Here is a 27,436-nt window from a genome sequence, read left to right as displayed (position 1 = left end):
TTTAGACTGACCCCCTTATGAATTACTCTACAGGGGGCCCCCTCCACTGGTAAAAATAGCCTCTGTACATAGTGCTGACATGCTGCTTTCCCAGCCTTTGTTCTCTAGGCTCAAGGTGCTCCAGTGAGTGAGACAGCGAGCAAAAAGCAGCTCCAGAAGGCCTGCTCCAGAAGACCTGCTAGACATCTCCACGCAGAAAACCTTGAGCCTCGGATGGAAAGGCCCTTATCTTGTACTCTTGACCACCCTACTTTCTACCTTTATGGGACCCCTTTTGATTTTGCTTCTGCTTTTAATTATAGGTCCATGTGTGTTAAATAGGCAAGTCACCTTTATTAAAACAAGAATTAATGCAGTGTGGCTTTTAGTTTTGAGATAACAGTACCATGCCCTAAAGGATCAACTATGTCAGGGAGAAGATAGTGTCTAGTTCTAAGATTAGAACTATTAACTAGAAGAAGTGGGGAATGAAGAAGTATTAAAAAAGTATAGCAAAGTAAAAACAAAATTTGAGGCTTTTGGGCCCAGGCTTGGGAGTGTAGCCTTTGTGGCTTAGTGCTCCAGGTACTGGTCATAAAACAGATAGCGACATTCCTTCCTCCACCCACCTGCTTCCTGGGTTCAATTCAAAGAATGGCACCCTGACCATTACTGGAACCTGCAATGCAAATGTGCTACCTTTAGGGGCTCTTAGATTGTTAGGGGCTCTTAGAAACTGCCTTGAGAGATAACCTGACACTTGTGACTTTATACTTCCTTGTGACTCTTAACTGGTATTTTTGGTATTTTCCAACAACGCCCTCCCCACCTCCATGAATTGTGGTTTCTTCCTTTAAATATCCCCTTACTCAGCTACTCAGGGCGCCATGGTCCTCTACCCCTGCGTGGTGTATGGCCATGGGCCCGAGAACGCTCTCGAATAAAAATCCTCTTGCAGTTGCAGCAAGATCGTTTCTTGTGGGTGATTTTGGGGTGTCGCCTCTCCTGAGTCAGAACGTGGGGGAGTCCTCACGTTGTGGGTCTTTCAGTATCTTTGATTGTTTTTTGAGACTGGGTCTCACTATGTATTATCTTGGCTGGCCTGGAACTCATGGAGATCCACCCAGCTCTGCCTCCTAAGTGTTTAGGTGAAATGCAAACACCTACATACCTTGCTTATTTGTCCAGGTATTAACCACATCCTTTGTCTCCTACTCTGCCCATACCCCTACCCCCTTTCTCTGGGCCTGAACCCCAAAATAGCAATTTCTCTGAATTTCTTTTTTTTTTTTTTTCGAGACAGGGTTTCTCTGTGTAGCCCTGAAACTCACTTTGTAGGCCAAGCTGGCCTCGAACTCAGAAATCCGCCTGCCTCTGCCTCCCGAGTGCTGGGATTAAAGGCGTGCGCCAACCACGCCCGGCTCTCTGAATTTCTTCTCTGGTATAATTAGCCAGGACCTTGGGACCCAACCCTAGAGCCAGTCCTGATTATCCATCAAGTCCAGGAGTGATGGGTTTGCCCTAAACAAGGACTTTGCATAGTCTCTTCTCCTTAATGAGGCCCATGGACCAAAGGGCCTCTGTGTTTTCCTGCTACACTCCCACATTGTAGCTCAGACAAAGGGATTCCTTGTGTCTCAACTTCAGGCAAGCATCCTTGTGACCAAATTGTGGAAGGCTGGCCAGAATGAGAGAATAGTAAGCAAGCACAGGGGCAGAGATGACAAGATCATCCCACTATCCAAGAATGTCTCCAGAACCCAGAGACCTTCACTCTCCTTATTCCCAAGCAACAGTGGCATAAGAGACATAAAAATGCAGAGGTCTAGCTGGGCGGCAGTGGCACACACTTAACCCCAGCACTCAGGAGGCTGAGGTAGCCAGATCTGTAATTTCGAGGCTACAAGACTGAGTTTCAGGACAGCCTGGGATACACAGAAAAACCCTGTCTCCAAAAACAAACAAACAAAAAACCCAAGAGGCCTAAAAAGGAAAATGAGAATGTGTGAAGAAACTCAGACTAGGGGCTGGTGAGATGGCTCAGTGGGTAAGAGCACTGACTGCTCTTCCAAAGGTCCTGAGTTCAAATCCCAGCAACCACATGGTGGCTCAAAAACCATCCGTAACGAGATCTGACGCCCTCTTCTGGAGTGTCTGAAGACAGCTACAGTGTACTTAGATACTATAATAATAAATAAATCTTTAAAAAAAGAAAAGAAAAGAAACTCAGACTAAACTCCTAGATGACAGATCTGGAGGCAGGAATGAGGAATGGGGGCAGCCCAGGGCCAGACAAGAGTCTGCAGTAAAGTAAGCCAAACAGATTGGGGAGCCTAGGTGGAGGCCTCTGAGCTTCTTACTAAGAGTACATCCTTACAGCCCTGGACAGGGATGTAGCCATAGTAGTGAAATCCTTGGGTACAACGTGAAAACACCATGTTTGAAAAGTAAGAACTTGAAAAAAGCAGCACACACACTTCCCAGGAAAAGCGATCTGTTCCCTATCACAGGGGGCAGTGGCAGGGACATTAAGTGCCACACCCACCAGGACTGGTATAGAGGAAGCACTTCATGTATCATGACAGGCAATGACGTCACTCAGCAGGCATGAAAGGATTGGTCTCCCAACCCCAAAGGTATCTAAGGAGGGCCAGTCCATGGAGGCTTGCGCATCTGCAGGGTCAATCTCCACTGTTCTGTAAGAGGCATCCTGGCTCCTAGGCTTTGGATGAGGTGATTATTCCCCATCTCTTCTTCAGTGATCTCCTAGAGGCCTTACGTTCCATAAAATTCACCTCACTGGGGAGGGGCATGGAGATACCCTTACAACAGGAGCCACAGGCTAGGCCTCTAGAGTCAATATCTCTATGGAAATAGCTCTAGGGACCCAATAATTGAGGGATAAATGCAGAGGCTCCCCAGGAACCAGAGAGATAAGCCAGGCTTCCATGGTAACCGATTGTAGTACAGCCTCTGTCTAGTTGGAGGTGGAGGAAAAATTGAGGGAGACTTGGGCCAAAAGTTGAAAGAGCCACAGAGTACAAATGGGTAGGAAAGTTTTTACAAGAAGGTCACATCATCCTGGCACTGTCCCCAGTACCAATGAGCTTCAAAGCCCTGGTTAGCATTGCCATCCTCTGATGGCTCAGGTGGTCCACACTGGAGCCCATCCCCTGGGAGCTTCCATGTGGCTGTTAAGCTCCCTAGCTTGGTGGATGTCATGTCCACCTCAGTCCTGGCCCTGTCCTCAGTGGGGATAACCTTTGCCCAATCAATCTCAGGACAGGAAGGCCCAGGGAGTCCTTGTTCATCCAGCTCTCTGGGGGTCACGGTGTCCAAGAAGCTGCCAATAGAGACACTGTCCAGCCGGTCAGTTGAACTGGTGTCTGGCAGGCTGTCCCAACTGCCCCGCCTTGAGCGTCCTGGGCTTCCCCCTGTCAGACTGTACTGACTGCTGGTGAGACTGCTGCAATGGCTTGTCAGTGTACCCCGCTCCTCCAGCAGCCAGCGCACCGCCTCAATACCCTCGTTCAAGGTCACCAGCTGCTGCAGGATCTTCACATCAATAGCTCGCAGGTAAGCCTGAGGAAGTGAGAAAAGAGATTAGTTCCGTTTTGGGCTGAGTTCCCCAGGTGTTTCTCTAATCTTGCAGTTCAGCCAGCTACACTTCACTTTTAAAAGTACGGAAAGAGATGGAGGGGGTGCGGGGGTAGAGCACAGAGACTCCTGTTTAAATTTTCAGATCAAGCTAGGCTGGAGATCAACTTGCCACCTTAGCATGTATGAAATCCTGGGTTCCATCATGCCTTGCACCAGACAAAAAAGCAACTTCCCAACCAGGCAGTGGTGCATGCCTTAATCCCAGCACTTGGGAGCAAAGGCAGTCGGATCTGAGTCTGGGGCAAGCCTGGCCTACAGAGCTTACACAGAGAAACCCTAGCTCAAAAAACAAAACAAAAACAAAAAAAACCCCACCACCAACAAAACAACTTTCCTATGATTAGGTTCACGAATCTAAGTAGCTATCTTATTTTCTTTGAGCCTCAGTTTCCTTGATTGAAAAATAAGGCTAGCCGGGCAGTGATGGTGTATGCCTTTAATCCCAGCGCTTGGGAGGCAGAGGCAGGAGGGTTTCTGAGTTTGAGGCCAGCCTGGTCTACAAAGTGAACTCCAGGACAGCCAGGGCTACACAAAGAAACCCTGTCTCAAAAATAAAAACAACAAACAAACAAACAAATAAATAAATGAATAAATAAAAACTAAAAAAGAAAGAAAAAGAAAAACAAAGCTAAACCATTCACTTTACAGCATGAAAGCAAGGATTTTGAAATGCTATCAGGCGTGCACTTTCTTTTTTTTTTTTTTTTTTTTTTTTTTTTTTTTTTTTAGATTTATTTATTTATTTATTTATATGTAAGTACACTGTAGTTGTCTTCAGACACTCCAGAAGAGGGCGCGTTACGGATGGTTGTTAGCCACCATGTGGTTGCTGGGACCTGAACTCTGGACCTTTGGAAGAGCAGTCGGGTGCTCTTACCCACTGAGCCATCTCACCAGCCCCAGGCGTGCACTTTCTACAGGGGAGGCTTTTTAGGTGTTAAATATTAAAATATGAGGCTAGGGGGGTTGGATGTAGCTCAGTGGGAGGAACACTTGCCTAGCATGCACTAGGCCCTGGGTTCTGTCCCTAGCACTGGATAAACTAAGGTGATGATGTGCACTTGTAATCCAGGCACTCTGGAGGTGGAAGGAAGAGGATCAGAAATTCAAGGCCATTCTCAGCTATGTTGGCAGGTCAAGACCAGCCGGAGCTTCATGAGACCCTGTTTTAAAATTAATGAAATAAAATAATAAAATAAAACAAGATTTAAAAAAAATATATGGCTCATGAATATAGCTTTAGCACTTAAGAAGCTGAGGAAACACTTGGGAGGCAGAGGCAGGAAGATCTCTGTGAGTTCAAGGCCAGCCTAGTCTACAAAGTGAGTTACAGGTTAGCTAAGACTACATAGTAACACACTGTCTCAAAAATCAAACAAGCAAACAGAAAGGCTGAGGTGGGAGTGGAGAGTTTGAGGCTAGGGGCTTAAGAGATGGCTCAACAGTTAAGTGCTGGTGCTTCTCATGAAGACTGGAGTTTGATTCCTGCCGTGAGAATTTTGGTTGCTTTTTAAAAACTGAACTGGGGGCTGGAGAGGTGGCTCAGTGGTTAAGAGCACCAACTACTCTTCCTGAAGTACTGAGTTCAGTTCCCAGCAACCACATGGTGACTAACAACCATCTGTAATGAGTTCTGATGTCTTCTTCTAGTGTGTAGGTGTACATGCAGATAGAGCACACACACACAAATCCAAAATCCATTCTGACTGGGTGTGGTGGTTTGAAGAGGAATGCCCCCCATAGACTCATATGTTTAAATGCTTGGCCCGTAGAGAGTGGCACTATAAGCAAGGTGGCCTTGTTTGAGTAGGTGTGGCTCTGTTGGAGGAAGTGTGTTAGTAGTGGGTGAGTTTTGAGGTCTCCTCAAGTTATACTCAGTGTTTCTCAGTCTCCTTCCTTCTCCAGCCTGAGGATCAAGATGTGGAGTTCTCCAGCCCCATGCCTGCCTGCATGCCACCATGTTTTAAACCTCTCAACTCTAAGCTGAGCCAAATAAATGTTTTCCCTTGGAAGAATTGCTGTGGCCATGCTGTCTCTTCACAACAATGGGACACTAAGACACTGGGCTTCACACCTTCTATTTGAGGTAAACTATTAGACCAATCCAGACTCACCCGTAGGACTTAGAAACCAAAGGATAGCTCCTAAGGTGTTAGCTGGGAAGCAGTCTGGGCCAAAAGGAGGTGGGAGCTGAGGAGTCAAGTGAGGGCTAGCTTGATTCCCTCTGATTCCCTGTTCCCCGAAGAGTGGGTAATGAGGCCAAGCTCAGGGTCAGAATCCCAGTACTTGGGATCTGGGGCCAGTGGTCTCCATTTAGTATCCTGGAAGTAGGTAATGCTCACAGTGTAATCTCCAGGATCCCTCCAGCTCGCACGTGCACCAAGCTAACCTTTCTCAGGCACGAGTCTGAAGCTGCTCCTGTGCTTTGCCGTGCTCTGAGAATGAAGTCTACCCACTTCCGCAGCTGCCTTCCCAAGCCTGTCACACTGTGGCCCTTGTCCATCTCTCTAGTTTGAGTCACCTTGCTGTGAATCAAGATCCTGCTACGTTTGTTGTTTTTGAGATGGGTCTCACTGTGTCCCCCTGGCTGGTCTGGAACTCACTATGTATGCCAGGGTGGCCTCAAACTCACAGAGATCTGTTTGCCCTTGTCTTCTCTGAGTCCTGGGATTAAAGGAGCAAACCAGTATACCTGGTACATTATTGCTTTTAAATTTAGATTTAGTTTCAATTTCAACCAAATCAACCAATTCATGTAGAAATGGGCCTGGTGACACAGTTTGTAATCCCAGCTACTGAAGAGGTAGAGGCAAGATTGCAAATTCAAGGTCATTCTAGACAACTATTTCAAAATAATAGATATTTTTTAAAAGGACTTAGAGGGCCAGCAAGGTGACTTAGCAGGTAAGGGCACCTGCCTTTGCCTCCCATATGATTAAAAGTGTATGCCACAATGCAATGCCTGACTTCACTTGCTGTTTTTGAAAACGTGAGTTCTGCCGGGCGTGGTGGCGCACGCCTTTAATCCCAGCACTCGGGAGGCAGAGGCAGGCGGATTTCTGAGTTCGAGGCCAGCCTGGTCTACAAAGTGAGTGCCAGGACAGCCAGGGCTACACAGAGAAACCCTGTCTCGAAAAACCAAAAAAAAAAAAAAAAAAAAAAAAGAAAACCTGAGTTCAGTTCCCAGCGCCCCCGCATAGTGTCTCATGACAATCCTTAACTCCAGTTCCAGGAGAAATGAAGCCCAATTATGACCTCTGTAGGCCCCAGTCATATACATAGTCCATACATACATAAACAGGCAAAACAAACAAAATATCTATAACTTTTAAATTCCATGTGACAAATGGTAGAGAAAACAACTGCTCCAGAGAATTGTACCCACCTGGAGGGCCATAACCCAAACCTAGATGGAAGACGTGAGCTAAGACTAGTTAGGCTGGCCTTGACCAACAGTGGAGAGAAACATCCCAACCTAAGGATGTACCCTCCCCCAGTTCCAAATGGCAAACACCTGACACCACATCACTCGGGGTCAGCTCTTCTGGGAGGCAGGCCCTCATTCCAGCATTTTTTTCTTGAACTTCTGATTCTGTTGCCTAACCTCCAGAGTACTGGGATGACAGGCATGCCCTGCCACACCCAGTTTTATGTAGTGCTGAGGATTCAACTCAGGGCTTTCAGTATGAAAGGCAAACACTCAACATCCGAGCACATCCCCAGCCCCCAACAGCATTTCTCTTCCTGTACAAGCCTCCTTCTGTCTCTTCCCTAACCCTGAGAGCAGTCCCTGCCCAACTCATTTGAGGTTCTCTGCCTAAGGTTGCATAGAATAGCTTTAGTTCAATTTTGTGATTCACTCCCCTTCATTATCTGATCTCTCTGTTGGTCCCCAAGACTCAAGAGGCTGAGTTGTACTGTGTTGCTTAGGAAACCAATCTGAGCACCAGATTCTTTAATCCTGCAGCAGTGGGATTCCCTGACTGTGACAGCATCACCTCCCAGAATAGAAGTAGGAGGCTTTCTCGATAGAAAAAGAAACACTCATTTCATGGCATCTCTTTGGAAACAGAGCGGAAGATAAATAGAGGCCACCCAGTGCTTTTCCCTGGAGGCTCCTTCTCTTCCTCAAAAGTAGATGAGGCTCTGCCCAGCACAGGTGTTCACAGCAGGACTCCCTCTGTGCTCAACCCAAATCAGGCCTCAGGTTAAAAGCCGGAAGGCCAATTTCTAGAGCCATGGTAACTGAGTGCTGGCATTAAACATAGTCACTAAAATAAAAGCTCTTAACAGGTCTCTAGTTCCACAGTTATCCCCTTATTTCCTCCACCGAAGGGCAAAAAGCTCTATAGACAAGGAGGAGACAGGGCCCTCCTTAAGACAACAAACACATCAGAAGCAGAGAGAAGATTTGAACCCATGCCTTTCCTCCATTCCTTGCCTAATGCATTCTCACAAACTGCTCTGTGGAGGTGGCTTCTCATAGCAACAGCTCTTTGGGTGGACTGAGAGATTGCCATTGTTTGCCATTCCCACACATCTCAGAATCTGGCTCTTTACAGACTAGGGAAACAAAGCAAGAGTAGGAAGCCAACAGCAGGGCTGACCTTAGCCTGAAGGGCAAGCGTCTGCTCCTACACAAGGAGAGCAAGGCGAGGGGTATCCGAAGGATATCAGAAGGCTTGGGTCAGCTCTGCCTTCCTGTCCTCAAACCTTCTGCCCTACCCTTGTGCTTCAGTAGGGTAGAGCAGAGTACAAGAAGAAATCAATGCTATCCTGGCCTGAGGGAGAAAGGAGCCTGACTGGAGATCTCCCCCCTCTGCTGGTACACTGTTCATGGGAAACCTAGACCCCAGGCCCGATGGGCTAAAAGTTAAGAGATGAAATTAGAAGTTAAATGTACTCCCTCAAAGTTTATAAAGAATGAGAGTCAGAGGTCAGGCTGGCCTCCGGATTCCCTGTATGAGAAGCAAGCCCATGGGCGATTGAAACTTTTCTCATTTCAATGATACAAAGTGTGCCTAAAGTATCTGGCACAAAGCATGTCTTCATGATGAATGTGGTCAGATGATCTGGGCTCCAATCTTGACTTTACTTTCCTGTGTGACCTTGGGCAACTGCTTAACCTCTTCTTACCTCATTCTTTCATCTGTGAAATACCATGTATCAAGCCAAGCATGGAGGGGACATCACATAGCAGCGGTGGTACAGCTGGATTGTAGAGCCCTCTCCTAGCGTGTGAGAGGGTTCAATCTCAGCACCTCCGAGAAGAATGGCGGGGGAGAGGTGGTTCAGCCGTCAAGAGCACTTGTTCTCACAGAGCACCCAGGTTAGGTTCCCAGCACCCACATAGTAAGTACCTCACAACCATCCATAACTCCAGTTCCAGTTGATTGGATGCTCTTTCTGACATCCATGGGCAGCAGGCATGCACGTGGTATACACATATACACACCAGCAAAATACTCCTACACATAAAGTTTCTTAAAATTCTTTAAAAAGAAAAACACCTTGCACCATTCTGCATGTTAACACATGGCTTATATTCTAAGTATAATTTAATTTCCAGCAGGGAATGGTAGCACATGCCCATAATTCCAGCACTCAAGAGACTGAGATAAGAGGAATATGATTTTGGAGCCAGCCTGAGCTACACAGTAAGCCCACACCTCAAAAACAAAACAAAACACCTTAGTTTTCAAAGGACTAACTAGGTAAACTCTATGCCTTGAGCAATTTGTACAAAGAGACAAACCAGACCTTTAAGAGGAGAATACAGCCACAGCCCTGCTCAGCAGAATCTGGCACTCAAATACAACCCTCAAAGCCAAACACACACTTGGCATTCAGATCCTGCCCTCAGCGATCCTCGCTGACCACTCAGCTCAGGAGATTCTCTTAGCCTCTCTTACCATAGAATGCAAGCCCTGGACCTGCCTTCAAGGTCCTATGTCCTTCCTTCCACCCTTCCAGATCTGCTTGCCACAGGTTGTGCACACAGTGGGGCCCCAGGAAGACTTGTTAAGCCAGTGTGGGCTTCTGGTTCAGAGCCAGTGAGTAGCTGGCAATTCCTCAGTTCTCCAGAACTGGCTGCAAGGTGGTGGCAGGTGTAATTCATCTCTTTCACCGGAACCAGGGCCCCAGGAGAGATCGCTGGGACCCGGCTGCCCAATTGGCTCAGAAACCAGACCAACAGCTACCAGGGAAGGGGGTGGGGAGGTGTGGCTGTTTCCTCCCCCTTTCTGCAAGAAGGTACAGAGGCCCTGAGACTCTGTCTGAGACTGAGCCCCAGGTGAAGGTCCAACTCAGACTTTGATGCTACTATGCCTCTATTAAGGTCTTCAAACGTCTAATACCGTGATGGTGGGATGCTTAGGAAAAGGACAGGCTTTTAGTGTGCCCCACCAGTGCAGGCAGTTTCCAGCAGGTATTACCTCACCAAAGCTCTTTTTTTTTTTTCCCTGAATCCTGACATGAACACCCTAGGGCCTTAAGAACAAAACCTCTTCCCCTGTTTGCCAGAGAAGGGGGCAGAAAACAGTTGCCTTATAGTGGAGTCTGAAGAAATTGGTGGCCCCGGATGCCGATGGGAAGAATTTGCTCTGTACTAAGTTTTTCTGTGCTACTTAGCCCTCGCCTCTCTCCTTCGGATTATTGGGCAGGGAAAACTTCCAAGAGATGTGCCTCCTACTCTCAGTTCTCAGGACCTATCAACCCTTCATTCACCCTTGGGAGACAAATAATGAGACGTCACTTCACTCTGCTTTGAACCCAGGATGTATGGATTGATCTTGGAAGGACCCTCTTCTCCAGCCCAACTCCGGGAACCTGACCCTGCCCCTACAAATATCCCGGTCCCCGTGGCCTGTAGCACCCACACTCACCAGCTCCATCCTCAGCGCCATGATCTTGTCCCCTAGGCCGTGGCCGGTGCTGGGCGCCCCCGGGAGCAGCACGTCCCCAGAGGTTCCCAGCTCGCACTCGCCTCGAAGCCCGCGGAGCAGTCCTTCAGGGGTCTTCCTGCCCACCTTGCCCTCCACGTCTCGCAAGTCCGGCGTCTGGGACTCCGCGGTCCCCTCCATGTGGGCCCAAGCCAGAACAGGACTGGGCGACCAGGGTCCGGTTCCCAAGGGTCCTCCCTTCTCTGCTACGAACGCGGAGCAAAACCCGTGAATCCCCGCCCGTCCCCGCGGTGGGGGAACAGGAGGAGGGCGCCGTAACGTTCAGAAAAGCCGCGCAGTTGGGGGAGCGAGGTACCGAGTGGTGCGCACACAACTTCCAACCCCGGAGGCGTTCGACTAGGTGATCCTGGATTTGGAACTGAAGACCTCAAAGAAAGCTCAGTGCCTTCTCCCTGTGTTGGCACCAACTAGACATGCAGCAGGAAGCTAATAAATATTTGCTGGATGAAAAGTAGCCCCAATCAGAGGTAACACGGCTGCAGAGGTTTCGGAAGGCTTTCTGCTCAGGAGTTGTACCTGTTACAGGGGCTAGAATACAGCCACTCAGTTCACAGACACCTCCCAGCATCTAGAAATCAGCTGAAAGAGTAATAGGAGGGTAATCCCCCTGGCCAGTGAGAAGCAACCATTATTAAAATTGAAGGAATCCACAAATCTTCATGTTCATCTTACATGGGCTTACAAAAGAGGTGCTTCCTAAGACAGACTGTAAAGCTGGGTAATCTGAAAACCCTGGCAAGTTAGAGCCTGAGATCCTGCATTGGTTTTTGTTTTGTTTTACCAAGATAGAGTTTTTCTGTGTAGCCCTAGAACCCACTGTAGACCAGGCTGTCCTGGAACTAAGAGATCCTCCTGCCTCTACTGGGATTAAAGGCATATGCCACCACAGTCTGGCTTTTCTTTTTTTACAGAGAGGGTCTCACTGTGTGGTCCATAGCCTAGAACTTGCTATGTAGAGTGGACCGGCTTTGAACTCACAGAACTCCACCTGCCACTGCCTTACCAGAAATTAAAATCTTTTTTAAAGATTAATTTTAAAGATAATTTTCTATCTTAATTACAAGTATTTTTAAAGTATGTTCATGTAGAGATATGTACACATGAGTACAGGTGTCTAGAGGCCACAGAAGGACAACAGATCCCTAGAAGCTGGACTTAGAGTTGTGAGCTATGTAACATGGGTGCTAGGACTGAACTAGGGTCCTCTCTAAGAGTCTTATGTACTGAGCCATCTTTAGCCCCAGCCCCAGCCCCAGCCCCAGCCCCAGCCCCAGCCCCAGCCCCAGCCCCAGCCCCAGCCCCAGCCCCAGCCCCAGGCCTGAGAGTCTGCATTTCTAAGAAGCTATAGGAGGGGTGGCCATGCTACAGTTCTGAGAACCACACTAAGTAACACGGGTATGTTTCTAAGCTGTTTGGATTTAATTCTACAGGTAAAGAAGGGCCAAGAAAGAGCCGGGCGTGGTGGCACATGCCTTTAATCCTAGCACTTGGGAGGCAGAGGCGGGCAGATTTCTGAGTTCAAGGCCAGCCTGGTCTACAGAGTGAGTTCCAGGACAGCCAGGGCTATACAGAGAAACCCTGTCTTGAAAACAAACAAACAAACAAACAAACAAACAAACAAACAAAAAAGGGCCAAGAAAAAAGATTGTTTTGTTCTGTTTGGGATTTTAATCCAAGTATTTCCAACCCACTGTTACAAAAAGATGTACAATGAAAAAAATATCTCTTCCCTCTATTGTTTCAAAGCTCTGGGCCTACCTCCCAAAGGCAACCACTTTCAGTTTGTTTTGTGGGTTTTATGTTTGTTAGTTTGTGTGTGTGTGTGTGTGTGTGTGTGTGTTTAGCTACTCATAATTCTAGATTTTTATTTATTAATTTACTACATGTATATCTATGTATCTGTGTCTCTATGGGAATATATATGTAAGTACAAGTCGTCCCCCCCTGCCCCCCCCCAGAGGTTGGAAGTGGGTTTCAGATCCCCTAGAACTGGAATTACTAGCAATTGTGAACCATCTGATATAGCTCTTGGGAACTGACCTCAGCTCCTATTTGAGCAATGTGAGCTCTTATCTGCTAAACCATCTTTCCAATCCAACCATTCATAATTTTACACAATCTTCTACCATTCCTTCTAAATTTAAATATTGCATACTGACTTCCTAGAGCTGTATGGGTGATTTTCCTTTTGAGGCAGGGTCTGTTGATGGCCTTGACCTAAGACCCCTTCTGCCTCCCTAGTGCTGGGATTACCTGTTTGTGCCACAGACTCAGGCTTAAATACATGCACTTTGTTTTCCTCTGAGACACAGTTTCATATAGCCCAGGTTGACCTCAGTTGTATAGCTGAGTATGGCCTAGAGCTTTTTTTTTTTAAGATTTATTTATTATTAGAGCTAAGTACACTGTTGCTGTCTTCAGACACATCAGAAGAGAGCATCAGATCTCATTACAGGTGGTTGTGAGCCACCAGGTGGTTGCTGGGATTTGAACTCAAGACCTTCAAAAGGGCAGTAAGTGCTCTTAACTTCTGAGCCATCTCGCCAGCCCAGCCTAGCACTTCTGATCCTGCCTATTCCAAGTGTTGAGGTCACAAGTGCGCTCCATCATACCTTAGCTCTCCTTTGCATTACTTGACCCATGGTGTGTGGTGTTTTAAATGAGAATGGTCTCCATAGGCTCACATATTTGAATGCTTGGGTCTCAGTTAATGGAACTGTTTGGGATAGCCGGGCGTGGTGGCGCACGCCTTTAATCCCAGCACTCGGGAGGCAGAGGCAGGCGGATTTCTGAGTTCGAGGCCAGCCTGCTCTACAAAGTGAGTGCCAGGACAGCCAGGGCTATACAGAGAAACCCTGTCTCGAAAAACCTAAAAAAAAAAAAAAAAAAAAAAATGGAACTGTTTGGGAAAAACTAAGAGGTGCGGCCTTGTTGGAGGAAATGTGTCATTGGGGGTAGGCCTTGAGGTTTCAAAATGCCCAAGCCATTCGGGGTTAGTTCTCTCTGCTTTGTGCTTGTGGATGGAGATGAGATTTGAGCTCTCAGCTAGCAGTCCAGCACAATGCCTGCCTGCCCACCTAATGCCATCCCCAACACCTGTGGTGGTCATGCATTCTAACCCTCTGAAACCCATGAACCTCAATTTTAAATACTTTTCCTTATAAGTTGCCTTGGTCGTGCGTGGTGTTTTGTCAGAGCAGCTGAAAAGTAACTATGTTTTTTTTTCCCCATTAATTAATTTATTTAATCACTTTACATTCCAATCAAAGCCCTCCCTGAAAAAGTTAGTAACTAAGTTTTTTTTTTTTTAAAGACTTATTTATTTATTACATGTAAGTACACTGTAGCTGTCTTCAGATACTCCAGAAGAGGGAGTCAGATCTTGTTACAGATGGTTGTGAGCCACCATGTGGTTGCTGGGATTTGAACTCCAGACCTTTGGAAGAGCAGTCGGGTGCTCTTACCCACTGAGCCATCTCTCCAGCCCAGTAACTAAGTTTTTAGCCAGGGATTAGCAAAATATTTGCCTTTGTGAAAAGTTGCTCTGGATTTTTGTTTTCTTTTTTTCTTTTTTTGAGAGAGGGTTTCTCTGTGTAGATCTGGTTGTCCTGGAACTCACTCTGTAGACCTGCTAACTTCCAAGTAAGAGATCTGCCTGCCTCTGCCTCCCAAGTGCTAAGATTAAAGGTATGTGCTACCACCATCTAGCCTTACTCTGGACTTTTCTTTCTTGCTTGCTTGCTTTTTTTTTTTTAAGATTTATTTATTTATTATATGTAAGTACATTGTAGCTGCCTTCAGACACTCCAGAAAGGAGCATCAGATTTCATTATGGATGGTTGTGAGCCACCATGTGGTTGCTAGGATTTGAACTCGGGACCTTCGGAAGAGCAGTTGGCGCTCTTAGCCACTGAGCCATCTCTCCAGCCCTCTTTCTTTCTTTTGTTTTTTGTTTTTTGTTTTTGTTTCAAGACAGGGTTTCTCTGTATAACCCTGGCTATCCTGGAACTCACTCTGTTGACCAGGCTGGCCTCGAACTCAGAAATCCACCTGCCTCTGCTCCCAAGTGCTGGGATACTCTGGACTTTTCAAGGAGCAAGGAAGAATGGAGAAGCAGAGAAAAACTCTGAATCAAGGAGATTAACTCAAAACCAAAAACAAAAGTGCCTGCAATAGCAGGTTGGAGAGAATTTGAGGCACAAGTGAAAGAATCGGGCAACAGATGGCGTTCATTTGTTTCAAATGGTATTCAAAATTGTTCAAAGAAACAAAGGATTTCAACTATCATGACAGTTTTCAACTGACATCCCTGGAAAAAGACAAAGGGAGCCCCAGCATTATGGCCTGATACAATTTCCCAAGCAAAGGAATCCAGAAGAGATCTGAGAGCAGGTAGAGATGATGTCAGAGGTTTGAAATTGTGGGTCCTGTGGACAGATGCAGCAGGCAGGGGAGCCTGGCGCTCAGACACAGGAGAGCCTGACGCTCAGGAGGGAATCGAGGACTGCACATGCCAGTTTGAGAATCTGGAATTTAATAAGGATCATGAGAAGACAAGATCGTCATGGACAGTAAACCTGAGGACAGAAGAGGGTCAGAGGCTAATGTGAGAACTTCTGCTGATTTGATTTTTTTTTTAAAGATTTATTTTATTTGTGAGAGTACAATGTCATTGTCACTATCTTCAGACACACCAGAAGCGGGCATCAGATCTCATTACAGATGGTTGTAAGCCACCATGTGGTTGCTGGGAATTGAACCCAGGATCTCTGGTAGAGCGGTCAGTGCTCTTAACCGCTGAGCCATCTCTCCAGCCCCTGCTTATTTGATGTTTAAATAAGAATAACTTCAGTATAAAGAACATGTAAAAAAACAAAACATTTTTTGTTTCTCAGAGCAGGTTGCACTTTAAAATCTTGACTGTTCTAGAACTCATGTTGTTGACCAAGTTGACCTTGAATCTATGGCAATCCTCCTTCCTCAGTTCCTAAGTGCTGAGAACCCAGGAGTGAGCTACTGTGGGTCTTAGCATCTTGTTATGAAAGTGGACTTGACTCACACAGATGGCCCTTCCCTCACCTATGTAGGAATGCAACGCCACTTCCAACCTGGCAAGCACTGCTATCATATTGAAAGATGCTAACACTTTGGAGTCCTCAAAAAAAGAAAAAACTCAAGTGTAAATAAATAAATAAATAAATAAAGTGTTGCTGGGCATGTTGTACACTCCTTTAATCCTAGCATTTAGGAGGCAGAGACAGGTGAATTTCTGTGAGTTCAAGTTCAGCCGGGTCTACATAAGGAGTTCCAGGATAGCCAGGGCTATAAGGAGAGAGGTAAGCTCCTGCTTCCTCAGAAAAGAACTAATCAGGGGCTGGAGATGGCTCAGTGGTTAAGCACACCTGGTCCTCTTCTAGAGGAACCGTTAGGATCACAACTTTAACTTGGGCTCCAGGGGTATCAGACTGAGGTCTAGTCTCTTCAAGGAGCGCCCGCACTACCTGCACATGCACAGAATCAAAGAGCATTTTTGGTTTTCTTTAAAGATGGGTTAGTCACGGTGCCTCTTCTTAATCATGGTTTATGAAATCGAGTTAACGTAAGCGCTCAAAATAGTAGCGGAGCAGGTTTCTAATCCTCTCTTCCCCGGCCTGGAAACAGCCTTGCAGGGCTGGGCCAGGCCTTGGAGCTGCAGCCCTCTGATCCTGGCGTGCCCAGGGAGCTGGCCCGAGGTCCCGGAATGCCGCTTGCTCCGGCTCCGCGGTGCGGGGATGTGCTCTCGCCCGAGGTCCACTCGTGCGGACCGCAACCCTGTCAGACGGGCAGAGCACACCGGCTCCCCTCGCGCTGCAGACGCCCGGCCGCGGCCGCCGCCCTAAGCGCCGCCCGCCGCCCTCTCACCCCGCGGCGGCGGCGGCGGCGGAAGCGGCGGGGCGGGCCGGCCGGGGCGGGGCGGGGCGCGAGTGGCATGGAGGAGGCGGAGGCCGCGGAGGCCGCGGCGCGCGGGGCCGAGCTGTGCGGGCCCGAGCGCGGCCCGAGTGGGGCCCGGGGCCCCTGAGCCGTAAGTGCCTCCCAGTGCGGGTCTCAGAGGGGTGATGCGGGCTGGGTGAGTCTTCTGAACCTTCCGGCGTCCCTGATCCCTGAGAGGAGGGGAGCTGAGCCAGATGGGATGAGGCGAGGGTGGAGGATTGGGGTGCAGGAGGTCGCTGTTACTGTTCTACCCCAGGGCTGGGAAGGACTGGGATTTGGACCTTTTAAGGACTGATGAATCGTTAAGAGTTGATTGAGTTACTGGCCTCCGCCGCTAAGGCCCTGATCCTGCACACAGTTCCTCTAGCCCCAGGGAATTTTCAGGTGATCCAACTCCTCCAAAGATTTTCTGGCCAGACCCACAGAAGTTAAGCCACGTTGCCTAGGGCACACAGCTCAGCAGTTTGCTGAGAGAAGTCATTCCAGAAGGCATTAAGCTTTGGGACAAACATCTTATCTATGTGACTCTATATATAGTCCCCTCAGATTCCTGAAGTCATGGACTGGCCGGGACAGGGGTGACTCCCTAATCCAGTATGGATGACTGGAAGCCCAGTCCCCTCATCAAGCCCTTTGGGGCTAGGAAGAAACGGAGCTGGTACCTTACCTGGAAGTATAAACTGACAAACCAGCGGGCCCTGAGGAGATTCTGTCAGGTAAATGAGGTCCCACGTGTCCCAAAAGCTGCTCCCAGACTAGGAACTAACTACCTTGGCTATCAAGAAGAGGCAGCAAGCCGGGCGGTGGTGGCGCACGCCTTTAGTCCCAGCACTTGGGAGGCAGAGGCAGGCGGATTTCTGAGTTCGAGGCCAGCCTGCTCTACAAAGTGAGTTCCAGGACAGCCAGGGCTATAGGGAGAAACCCTGTCTCGGAAAAAAAAAAAAAAAAAAAAAAAAAAAAAAAAGAAGAGGAGGCAGCAAATTCCTGGAGGGGAAACCTCTGTCTGTTACAGCCTTCTCAGGCAGTGGTTTAGAGCCAGGATTCTGGAATCAGAACCCAAGTCTGACCTCGGCATCCAACAGAAACCAGAAGTCTGGTCAGGCAGGGCTTTGCCCCTGACACCCAACTGTCAGGCAGTGTGGCCCACATTCTTCTGTGTCTCTGGTTCTCCACTGTGGTTCTCGGGTCCTAAATATGGAGGGGACCAAGGAAGTCAAGGACTCAAATGGGAAAATACAAGACCACGGGGTAGGAAGGGCCTGGTTGTAGGAAGGGCCTAGTTGGTGGAGGGAGACCTGCCAGGGGAAGTTTTCTGGGAGATGGCCACAAATCTGTGTCCCGATTGGGAACCAGAAAGTGGAGAGACAGGTCCCTGTGTCCTCTCCAGCCAAGGTCATACTTTCAGAAGGCCCCTGTGATCTGGAGAGAGCTGGCCACAGTCACCCTTTTCCTACTCAGACAGGGGCTGTGCTTTTCCTGCTGGTGACCATCATTGTCAACATCAAGTTGATCCTGGACACTCGGAGAGCAATCAGCGAGGCCAATGAAGACCCAGAACCAGAGCAAGACTATGGTGGGGACCGGCTGAGGAGGGGGTGGGGTGGGGGAAACCTGGGGTCTCACAGCAGGAATGGCGTGCACATCCCACAGGGTGTGACTCTGCTAGTGAGTCATCGCCCACGCCTGTTACAATTCCCTCTCCAGATGAGGCCCTAGGACGTCTGGAGTCCCCTCGGCGCAGAGGCAGCAGTCCCCGACGGGTGCTGGATGTGGAAGTATACTCCAGTAGAAGCAAAGTGTATGTGGCGGTGGATGGCACCACGGTGAGTTGAACCAGTGTCTTCAGTCCATTCAGAGCACCGTGGGAACTGTCACCCTCTGCCTATTGGCTTGGACTTGTTAGGATTAAGTAAACGGTCTATAAAACGTCTGTGTGGCGAAGGCTTGGCAGTGATCAGGGGCATTAGCAGGCAGCTAACTCCCTTATTTACTTATTATGTAACCACTTCCTAATCCCTTTGGCTTCAGCCTTGGGCCAGCCACTGGGGTCCTAGAGGTAATGGGACTTGCCCTTCCTAGAGAGACTCACTGGTAGAGGGCTAGGAGATCTGCGCAGTTAAGCAGAGACAGTCCAGGGCTCTTGGTGCCAGAGAAGTGTTAAAAGGTGGATGGTAAAGCGATGAAACCTTTGCCGATGAGGGTACCATGTGGGCTTTCTGGGAGAGTCAGCCTTCTGTCTGAGTTAGAACCGTAGACAGTGATAATACAGCAGGCTGGTGTGGTTCCTGCTTCTGAGATGGAGCCACCGTGAGCGCCAGGGTGAATAGCTGGATTCTGTTTCTGCCGCTGTGTAGGTGCTCGAGGATGAGGCCCGGGAGCAGGGCCGAGGCATCCATGTCATCGTCCTCAACCAGGCCACGGTGAGCTTAAGGATGGGAGAGCTGAAGCTGGGCTCACTTTGCTGGTGACCCCGTCTCATAAGAGGCTTTGCTCCTGCCAGGGCCACGTAATGGCAAAGCGCGTGTTTGACACCTACTCTCCTCATGAGGATGAGGCCATGGTGCTGTTCCTCAACATGGTGGCCCCCGGCCGCGTGCTGATCTGCACAGTGAAGGTCAGTGAGGCCCCCCTGGCTCTGGCTCTGCTCGGGAGCGGAAAGAACATCTAGAGAAAAGTGGCTCGAGTTCCAGACTGAGCCTAGCTTTTTGATATTGTTTTGTTTGTAATCAGTACAGCGGTTTCTGAGCTCTGTGCCAGATACTGCAGCATTGGATGCTGGAGATACAATACACGACAGATTCCCTACCTCCCCGGAGCTCACATCTCAGTGGTAGCAATGAAAACAGTCAGCTCAGCCAGTAGTGTCAGGAAATGAAATAAAGAGGGGGATGATGGGGTTGCATTTTAGGGAGGGAACACCTCTTTTTGGAGGGTGGCAGGACACAGGCACCGGGCATGTGGGTAGAGGGCTGACTTATAGTATCTAAGTGACTTGGAATGAGTCTCAGACTCTTAAGCCTTTCATACTTTTTTTGTCTGTGAAAGAGAGTAACCAAAGAGTATTGTTGGAGTTGGTGAGTCGACTTACGTAAAAGGTTTTATACGTAGTGCTTGAAACGTAGCCAGGTCTCCTGGGCCCACACAAGTCATGACTGTCTGTTTTGGTCCTCCAGGATGAGGGCTCCTTCCACCTCAAGGACACAGCAAAGGCTCTGCTGAGGAGCCTGGGAAGTCAGGCAGGCCCTGCCCTTGGCTGGAGGGACACCTGGGCCTTCGTGGGACGAAAAGGAGGTGTGGGGACCAAGGCTGTCCACCCTGTAGTATCAAGGGAGGAGAAGAACGATAGGAGAGAGGGTGGTGTGGCAAGGGAGTAGATTAGAGTCAATGAAAAGAGGCAAGGGTTGGGGGGAAGCCCCATTCTCGAGGCTGGGCCTTCATTGTCCCTCATTCCTGCCTTTGGCCAGGTCCTGTACTTGGCGAGAAACATTCTAAATCTCCTGCCCTCTCCTCCTGGGGTGACCCAGTCCTGCTGAAGACAGATGTGCCACTGAGCTCAGCTGAAGGTGGGCCTAGTGGGGGTGGGGCTCGGGCAGTGTTTGAGCAGAGAATGGACATTTGGATCCTCAATGAGGCTGGTTTTTCCTTGCCTGTGTGCTTGGGGCTTCCCCAACATAGATGGTAAGATTCCTGCATCCTGTTGACTTCCTCCCTTAGAGGCTGAGTGTCACTGGGCAGATACGGAGTTGAACCGCCGCCGCAAGCGCTTCTGCAGCAAAGTGGAGGGCTACGGGAGCGTGTGCAGCTGCAAGGACCCGACGCCTATCGAGTTCAGCCCTGACCCAGTAAGTGGGGTCTGAGCAGTGAGGTTCTGACTCCTTCCCAGCTTAGCAGAAGACCTTAGGACCAATCCACAACGTAGGTTTTCTCTACCTTGATCTGGTGGGGGCTGAGGATGTGTGTATACTAAACCCTGAAGACAGGCTGGTGTTGGGACAGACTGTGTTTCCAGGGCTGGGTAGACTGTGTGTGGAAAGACAAGAACAAGGAAGACCCTTGGCCCTTCACTGTCTGCTCTGAGCCCTTTACTGCACTGAGAATTCGTCCCTAAATGGAGATCCTAGTTGGAAGGGGGAATAAGAGAAGCTAAAAGCTGTTTCTCACACAGCTTCCAGACAATAAGGTCCTCAATGTGCCTGTGGCTGTCATTGCAGGGAACCGGCCCAATTACCTGTACAGGTGAGCCTGGAAGTGGGCAGGACTCAGCACTGAACAGGGGGTGCTCAGGGAGTGGGTGGGGCTTTAGATCAACTTCTTGTACGAGGAACTATTAAAGGAGGCAAAAAGGCAGCAGATGCTAAGCCTGTTCTACACAGAACATATGGGCCTGTTTATAAACATGGGAGTTGTGAGTTGAGAGGAGAAAGAGCCCTAATCTACTTTCCTGGACTCCTCAGGATGCTGCGCTCTTTGCTCTCAGCCCAAGGGGTATCTCCACAAATGATAACGGTCTTCATTGATGGCTACTATGAGGTGAGTGCGGCTGGGGCCTCAGGCGGACCAGCACAGCAGCCTATGGGTGCTAAAAAGCAGGGATCAGTGAGGGCTGTGAAATATGAGAGGCTTGACATGTTGGGGCCTGCAGAGGTGGGGACAGTAACACACAGTGACTGGTGACCGTGCCCTCAGGAGCCAATGGATGTGGTGGCACTGTTTGGTCTGAGAGGCATCCAGCATACTCCTATCAGCATCAAGAACGCCCGTGTGTCTCAGGTATTCCTTGGCAAGGGTGGAAGGGGCAGATACCTGGCCCCACCTCCTGCCTCAGATCTTATGTGCCCAATTCCCCACCTAGCACTACAAGGCCAGCCTCACTGCCACTTTCAACCTGTTTCCGGTGAGTACCACTGATACAATCCTTGGGTCTCTAGAGAGAAATGATGTCATGAAAACTCTTCCCTCACTCGACCTTGCCCTTGTGATCTGAAGGCTAGGGTGGGTAGTACCTGAACACTAGGTCTGAAGACAGATCCGTGGGATAAGAGCAACCTCCTTGGAACCATGATGTTCCCTCCCGTCCCTGTAGGAGGCCAAGTTTGCTGTGGTTCTGGAAGAGGACCTGGACATTGCCGTGGATTTTTTCAGGTGACCGGGGTAGCCCACAATTGAAGGATGTGCCTTGGAGAGCTTTGAATGAGCTGAGAAGTTGGGGGAGAGCTTGTCTAGCTAGGAGGGCAGGCTTGTATAGAAGGTGGGAAGGATGAAAGGAGACAGTGGGACTACCAGCCCTGCACTTCCAACACCATCATGTATCTCGGGCTGCCTCTCTGAACTCTTTTTTTTTTTTTTTTTTTAAAGATTTATTTATTTATTATATGTAAGTACACTGTAGCTGTCTTCAGACACACCGGAAGAGGGAGTCAGATCTTGTTACAGATGGTTGTGAGCCACCATGTGGTTGCTGGGATTTGAACTAAGGACCTTTGGAAGAGCAGTCAGGTGCTCTTACCTGCCGAGCCATCTCACCAGCCCCCCTCTCTGAACTCTTAAACTCTTGTCTTTCTCAGTTTCCTGAGCCAGTCCATCCACCTGCTGGAGGAAGATGACAGCCTGTACTGCATCTCTGCCTGGAATGACCAGGTAGCCTAGGTGGCCAGGGCTTAATCAGCATGGAAATCTGTCAAGGCCTAGGGCTAATGCCTCATATGTTGCCCCTGTCCTTAGGGGTATGAACACACAGCTGAGGATCCAGCACTATTGTACCGTGTGGAGACCATGCCTGGGCTAGGATGGGTGCTCAGGAAATCTTTATACAAGGAGGAGCTTGAGCCCAAGTGGCCCACACCAGAAAAGGTACCCAGCAGGGTAGGGTGAATGGGCTGGAATCCCTGTTAATTCCAGACTTGTAGCCTTCATAATGTCCTGTGACCACAGCTGTGGGATTGGGACATGTGGATGCGGATGCCGGAACAGCGCCGGGGCCGAGAGTGTATCATCCCAGATGTTTCCCGATCCTACCACTTTGGCATCGTCGGCCTCAACATGAACGGCTACTTTCATGTGAGCGGGGAATTAGGATGTAGGATGCTATATGGCTTAGTTGTCAAGGACATGGATGCTGGAGCCTAGCTTTGATACATACTAGTCACGTCAGTTTAGGGAGGTTATTGTTCTGTTTCTGCCAGTTTCTCTATCTGTAAAATGAGGATTAAAAATGCTGCCTGCCAAGGACCCAGCAAATCACCTCCTTGTGATTCCAGCAGGAGGAGGAGCTGAGACAGGAAGAGCATTAGTCTGAGGCCCCATCTCAGAAAACAAAACCAGCAACAGCAAAGCCAGCTGGGCCTAATCCCAGTCCTTAGGAGGCAGAACCAGGAGGGTGACTGAGTTTAAGGATACAGACAAACAAACAAAAAAGTAACAGCAAAAACTCAGAACTCTTGAACTACTTCTCTCATTATAAGGTTTAATCTGAAATTAAAACAAACCAAAAGATTTAGGGGTGGTGGTAATAAAAATTAAAACACCTTTCTTCCCAGCACTTGGAAGGCAAAGGTAGGCAGATCTCTGTTCAACGCTATCCTGGACTTCCAGTCTTGAAAAACAAACAAACAAACAAATTAGATTTATTTTTCATTTTTTGTCTCTGACTGTGCACTGTGTGTGTGCCTGGGCCTGAGGAAGTCAGAAGAGGGCATCCAATGTCCCTGGAACTGGAGTTACATGCTTGTGAGCCACCATGTAGGCGCTGGGTACTAGAACTCTGATCTTCTGCAAAAATATCAAGTGATCTTAACCACTGAGTCATCTCTCCATCCCCTGAATATGTTCTTTTTTTTTTTTTTTTTTTTTTTTTTTTGGTTTTTCGAGACAGGGTTTCTCTGTGTAGCCCTGGCTGTCCTGGAACTTACTTTGTAGACCAGGCTGGCCTTGAACTCAGAAATCCACCTGCCTCTGCCTCCCAAGTGCTGGGATTAAAGGCGTTCGCCACCACGCCCGGCCTGAATATGTTCTTAAATGATTTATTGTATACATATGAGTGTTTTGCTTGCATTTGTGTCTGATGGCTAAGGAATCTAGAAGGGGACACTGAGTCTCCTGTAACTGGAGTTACATGCTGAGAACCGAACTTGGGGCCTCTATAACAGAACAGCATCAAGCTAGACGGTAGTGGTACAAGCCTGTAATCCAATATTTGGGAGGTAGAGGCAGGTGGGTCTCTGAGTTTGAAACCAGCCTGGTCTACAGAGTGAGTGCCAGGACAATTGGGGCTACACAGAGAAACCCTGTCTCAAAAAAACAAAAAGGAGACGATGCCGGGGCCTAGCAAACACAGGAGTGGATGTTCACAGTCAGCTATTGGATGTATCACAGGGCTCCCAATGGAGAAGCTAGAGAAAGTACCCAAGGAGCTAAAGGGATCTGCAACCCTATTGTTGGAACAACATGATGTACTAACCAGAACCCTGGAGCTCTTGTCTCTAGCTGCATATGTATCGAAAGATGGCCTAGTCGGCCATCAATGGAAAGAGAGGCCCATTGGACTTGCAAACTTTATATGCCCCAATATAGGGGAATGCCAGGGCCAAAAGAATGGGAATGGGTGGGTAGGGAAGTGGGGGGCGCTATGGGGGACTTTTGGGATAGTATTGGAAATGTAATTGAGGAAAATATGTAATAAAAATATTAAAAAAAAAAAAAAACAAAAAGAAAAAAAAGTGCATTTGAAACAGTACAGCTGAAAGGGATATATTTAATTTAGAACCTCCTAGAAGCAAGAGAAGCTAATAAAATCCTTATTTACCAATATTTACCATATTTCATATCTACCAAGGAAGGACAAGTGCTTCCTCAGGCCATTCATAAAACCTGAATCAGCAGTTTCCTTCCTTCTAACCCATCTTTGCAATTGGCTACATCCAACGGACCGGTGTCTCTTTCTCAGTCTTCCCTTCCTCCCCCCTCTTCTACACACACACCCCTACCCCTTGTTTTTTCTTGTAGCTCAGCCTAAGACTGGTCTTGAAATTCTGATCCTCCTGTCTCCATATCTCTTTACTTCTAAGTCTCTGTAGCAAATCTGGGGAAAGCCAGTGGGAACAGGACTAGTTTATGGGTCAGTAGCTTGAACCAAGGGACCAGACCAAATTAAAGGTAGTAAGAGCTTGCCAAAGACAGCAACTCAGAGGGCCCTGGGTCTTGTAGATCTTTAGTAGGTCAGTGAGCAAGTGTGGGCCACACCAAGAAATCCTTGCCTTCTGTCCTCATTCCTGTTTCAGGAGGCCTACTTCAAGAAGCACAAGTTCAACACAGTTCCAGGTGTCCAGCTCAGGAATGTAGACAGGTAGAGACTGGCAGCAGGCTAAGGGGGTGGGTATCTAAGGCTCGATGGCCAGTGCTTGCTAGTCCTTTCCTGTCTGGGGCCTTGGGTATTTACCTCAGCCCTGCTGTACCTTTTCCCCGTGTGACCCTTTGCCCTGCTCATTCCTTTCCATGGACCTGAGGGACTCTCCTCCTGATTTGTTTCTCCCTCCCCTTCAGTCTGAAGAAAGAAGCTTATGAAGTGGAAATTCACAGACTGCTCAGGTATGCCCTAGGGGAATTGGGATGCCTGGCAGGGAGTAAGGAATCTAGCTTTCTTGGTGACACCGTTAATGGGCACTATAGAAAATGAAAACCAGTATGCTCTGGTGCAGACATTAAGAACTGAAAGGAGGTAGCAGCGGAGCATTAACTCAAGTTCAGGGCCCTGTGTGTCCCATCTAGGAAGCAGGCCCTGTTCGGCCTTAACTTTTCTACCCCAATGCAGTGAGGCTGAGGTTTTGGACCACAGCAAGGACCCTTGTGAAGACTCCTTCCTGCCAGACACGGAGGGCCATACCTATGTGGCGTTTATCCGAATGGAGAAAGATGATGACTTCACCACCTGGACTCAGCTTGCCAAGGTGCCTCAGGTTGCACCTGCCTCAGTAGTGCCCTCATCAACATGCCCTACCCCCCCACCACCCCCACCCCCACCCCCGCTAGCAAGAGTCTTTGTTAGAGAGTTTTCAACCTCAGAACCTTCTCATACACTCGAGAAGCTTACTTCCTGGCCAGGTGTGGTGCGGGCCTTTAATGCAGCACTAGGGAGGCAGAGGCAGGCAGATCTCTGATTCAAGGGCCAGCCTTGGTCTACAGAGTGAGTTCCAGAATAACCTATGACTACACAGAGAAACCCTGTCTCAAAAAAACAAAGAAGAGAACCTCTCTTTTAAGTCCTTGCTCAAATCCGTACTCCAGATAATGCTTCCTCTTGAAGGGTGAGGCTCCGCAAGACCTTCAGAGAATCATCTCCACGGCTTCTTGACCATCTCTTTCTCCTATTCTATCCCTGCTAGTGCCTCCATATTTGGGACCTGGATGTTCGTGGCAACCACCGGGGCCTGTGGAGATTATTTCGGAAGAAGAACCACTTTTTGGTGGTGGGGGTCCCAGCCTCCCCTTACTCGTGAGTCACCCTGTTCTGCTCTAGGAAATGGCCTTCTGGGACTGAAGCATGTCCTCTCCTCTGTATCGTTCATCTGTTATGTTTCAGAGTGAAGAAGCCACCATCAGTCACCCCTATTTTCCTGGAGCCACCCCCAAAGGAAGAAGGAGCCCCAGGGGCTGCTGAACAAACGTGAAGCCTCCTCCAGGACTCTGCAGGGCTGGGTACTGTGTACCCCCAGACAGGCTAGCCCGTTGCCCTATCCTGTAGGATTTAGTAGATGCTGGTAGGGGTAGGGCTGGTTTGTTTTTAACATGGAATTTAATTACTAACTCCAAGGGGAAGGATCCCCTGCCCCAACACCCCTATTCCTGAGTTTAAGGTCTATTTATTTACTTCCTTGTCAAAGAAGAGCAGGAGAGTTCCCAGGACCTCTTTGGGATCCCTGGGTACCTGATCCACTCTTTTTATACCCTGTCCTCCCAGGCCTGGCTCAGAACCTATTTATTGACTGTCCTGGGGGCCTTGGGAATAGGCCCAACCTGGGCCTTTATTCCTCTCTGGACCAGGATGCTGCCCTGAGGGTGGGACTGGCTCATACTCAGGAAAACTGCTGTGCCCAACTGATGGACAGGCCCATGTGGGGTCCATGTGCTGACAGACTCACACAGAGACCTTTAGACACTGGACCAGGTCTCCTCTTAGCCTTCTCTTTGTCCAGATTTCCAAAGCTGGATAAAGATGGTCATTGATTAAAAAAGAAGAAAACCTCTGGGGGTGTATTTTGTAATAGTTTTGTGGGGAGTATGGCGTGGTGGTGAGGGAGAGAGAATCACTGGATAAATGGTGAGGTGTTTGGGGCTTTTGGTTTTTTGTTTTATCTGCCTAATTTATCTTCTGTGTGAAGCCATTTGGCCACCAGGGGATGCCCAAGTCTCAAGCTTCAAGTCTTTTGTTTTAGAAGGGTTCCACCCTGGTACCAGCTGACTTTAAATGCCTTGCCTACTTGGTCCTCAGCTCCAAGCAGTCATCTCACACCCCTTCCTCCCTGTTCTACCACCCTGCTAGTTCCATCCTTTATGTCTGAGCCCAGCACCTATCCCCAGAAACGGAGTAGGTAAGAGAAACCAAAAAGGACAAATGGGGGTGGATGAGGGAATGCTCTGGAGGTAACCATAGTGGAGACAGGAAGTGACTGGATCAGAAACAGTGGCAGCCACAGGAGTGTGGGAGATGATTTTGAGAGAAGATACTGGGCAGGCAGATACAGGAGCAAGGGTTTCTGTGGCCTGAATTGGTTGTGTGCAGAATTCCATAAGGATGTTTGTTTCTGCATAAAAGGTTCATGGTTTTCATCAGAGGCTAGTAACTCAAAGGAGCCTAGGAAAGTCTGAGTGAA

At 48.7% G+C, this 27,436-nt stretch overlaps 2 protein-coding genes across 3 annotated transcripts; one reads left to right on the top strand and one right to left on the bottom strand.

The window, feature by feature from the left end:
• Positions 1–1,253: 1,253 nt before the first annotated feature.
• Lurap1 (leucine rich adaptor protein 1) lies at positions 1,254–11,693 on the bottom strand. Its single transcript, XM_021159490.3, has 2 exons — positions 10,524–11,693; positions 1,254–3,561 (listed from the first exon to the last, which is right to left on the bottom strand). The coding sequence occupies exons 1-2, from the start codon at positions 10,719–10,721 to the stop codon at positions 3,040–3,042; spliced, it is 720 nt and encodes a 239-aa protein (XP_021015149.1). The 5' UTR covers positions 10,722–11,693; the 3' UTR covers positions 1,254–3,039.
• A 4,860-nt stretch (positions 11,694–16,553) lies between these two features.
• Positions 16,554–26,809, top strand: Pomgnt1 (protein O-linked mannose N-acetylglucosaminyltransferase 1 (beta 1,2-)). 2 transcript variants are annotated; one of them, XM_021159487.2, is made up of 22 exons: positions 16,554–16,662; positions 17,109–17,287; positions 18,030–18,144; positions 18,276–18,394; positions 18,926–18,991; positions 19,072–19,185; positions 19,745–19,862; positions 20,036–20,134; positions 20,286–20,413; positions 20,737–20,807; positions 21,026–21,101; positions 21,258–21,341; positions 21,424–21,465; positions 21,655–21,713; positions 22,136–22,208; positions 22,293–22,421; positions 22,503–22,628; positions 24,848–24,912; positions 25,110–25,154; positions 25,378–25,513; positions 25,949–26,058; positions 26,146–26,809. In XM_021159487.2, the coding sequence occupies exons 2-22, from the start codon at positions 17,168–17,170 to the stop codon at positions 26,231–26,233; spliced, it is 1,983 nt and encodes a 660-aa protein (XP_021015146.1). In that variant the 5' UTR covers positions 16,554–16,662; positions 17,109–17,167; the 3' UTR covers positions 26,234–26,809. The 2 variants fall into 2 exon arrangements, with proteins under 2 accessions (XP_021015146.1, XP_021015147.1); XM_021159488.3 differs by having other exon boundaries at positions 16,572–16,707.
• The last annotated feature ends 627 nt before the right edge of the window (positions 26,810–27,436 follow it).

Source organism: Mus caroli, unplaced genomic scaffold, assembly GCF_978045245.1.
Source record: "Mus caroli unplaced genomic scaffold, Mus_caroli_1 scaffold_6, whole genome shotgun sequence".
Taxonomy (NCBI): Eukaryota; Metazoa; Chordata; class Mammalia; order Rodentia; family Muridae; genus Mus; species Mus caroli.
Note: the sequence above shows the minus strand (reverse complement) of the source record. Positions and strands in the feature narration are given on the sequence as shown.

Coding starts and splice junctions, on each gene's coding strand:
- Lurap1 (XM_021159490.3), bottom strand. CDS start 10,721: ATGGAGGGGACCGCGGAGTCCCAGACGCCGGACTTGCGAGACGTGGAG. Junction 3,562..10,523: donor TGGCGCTGAGGATGGAGCTG/GTGAGTGTGGGT, acceptor TCACTTCCTCAG/GCTTACCTGCGAGCTATTGA.
- Pomgnt1 (XM_021159487.2), top strand. CDS start 17,168: ATGGATGACTGGAAGCCCAGTCCCCTCATCAAGCCCTTTGGGGCTAGG. Junction 24,913..25,109: donor CAGCTCAGGAATGTAGACAG/GTAGAGACTGGC, acceptor CCTCCCCTTCAG/TCTGAAGAAAGAAGCTTATG. Junction 25,155..25,377: donor GAAATTCACAGACTGCTCAG/GTATGCCCTAGG, acceptor ACCCCAATGCAG/TGAGGCTGAGGTTTTGGACC.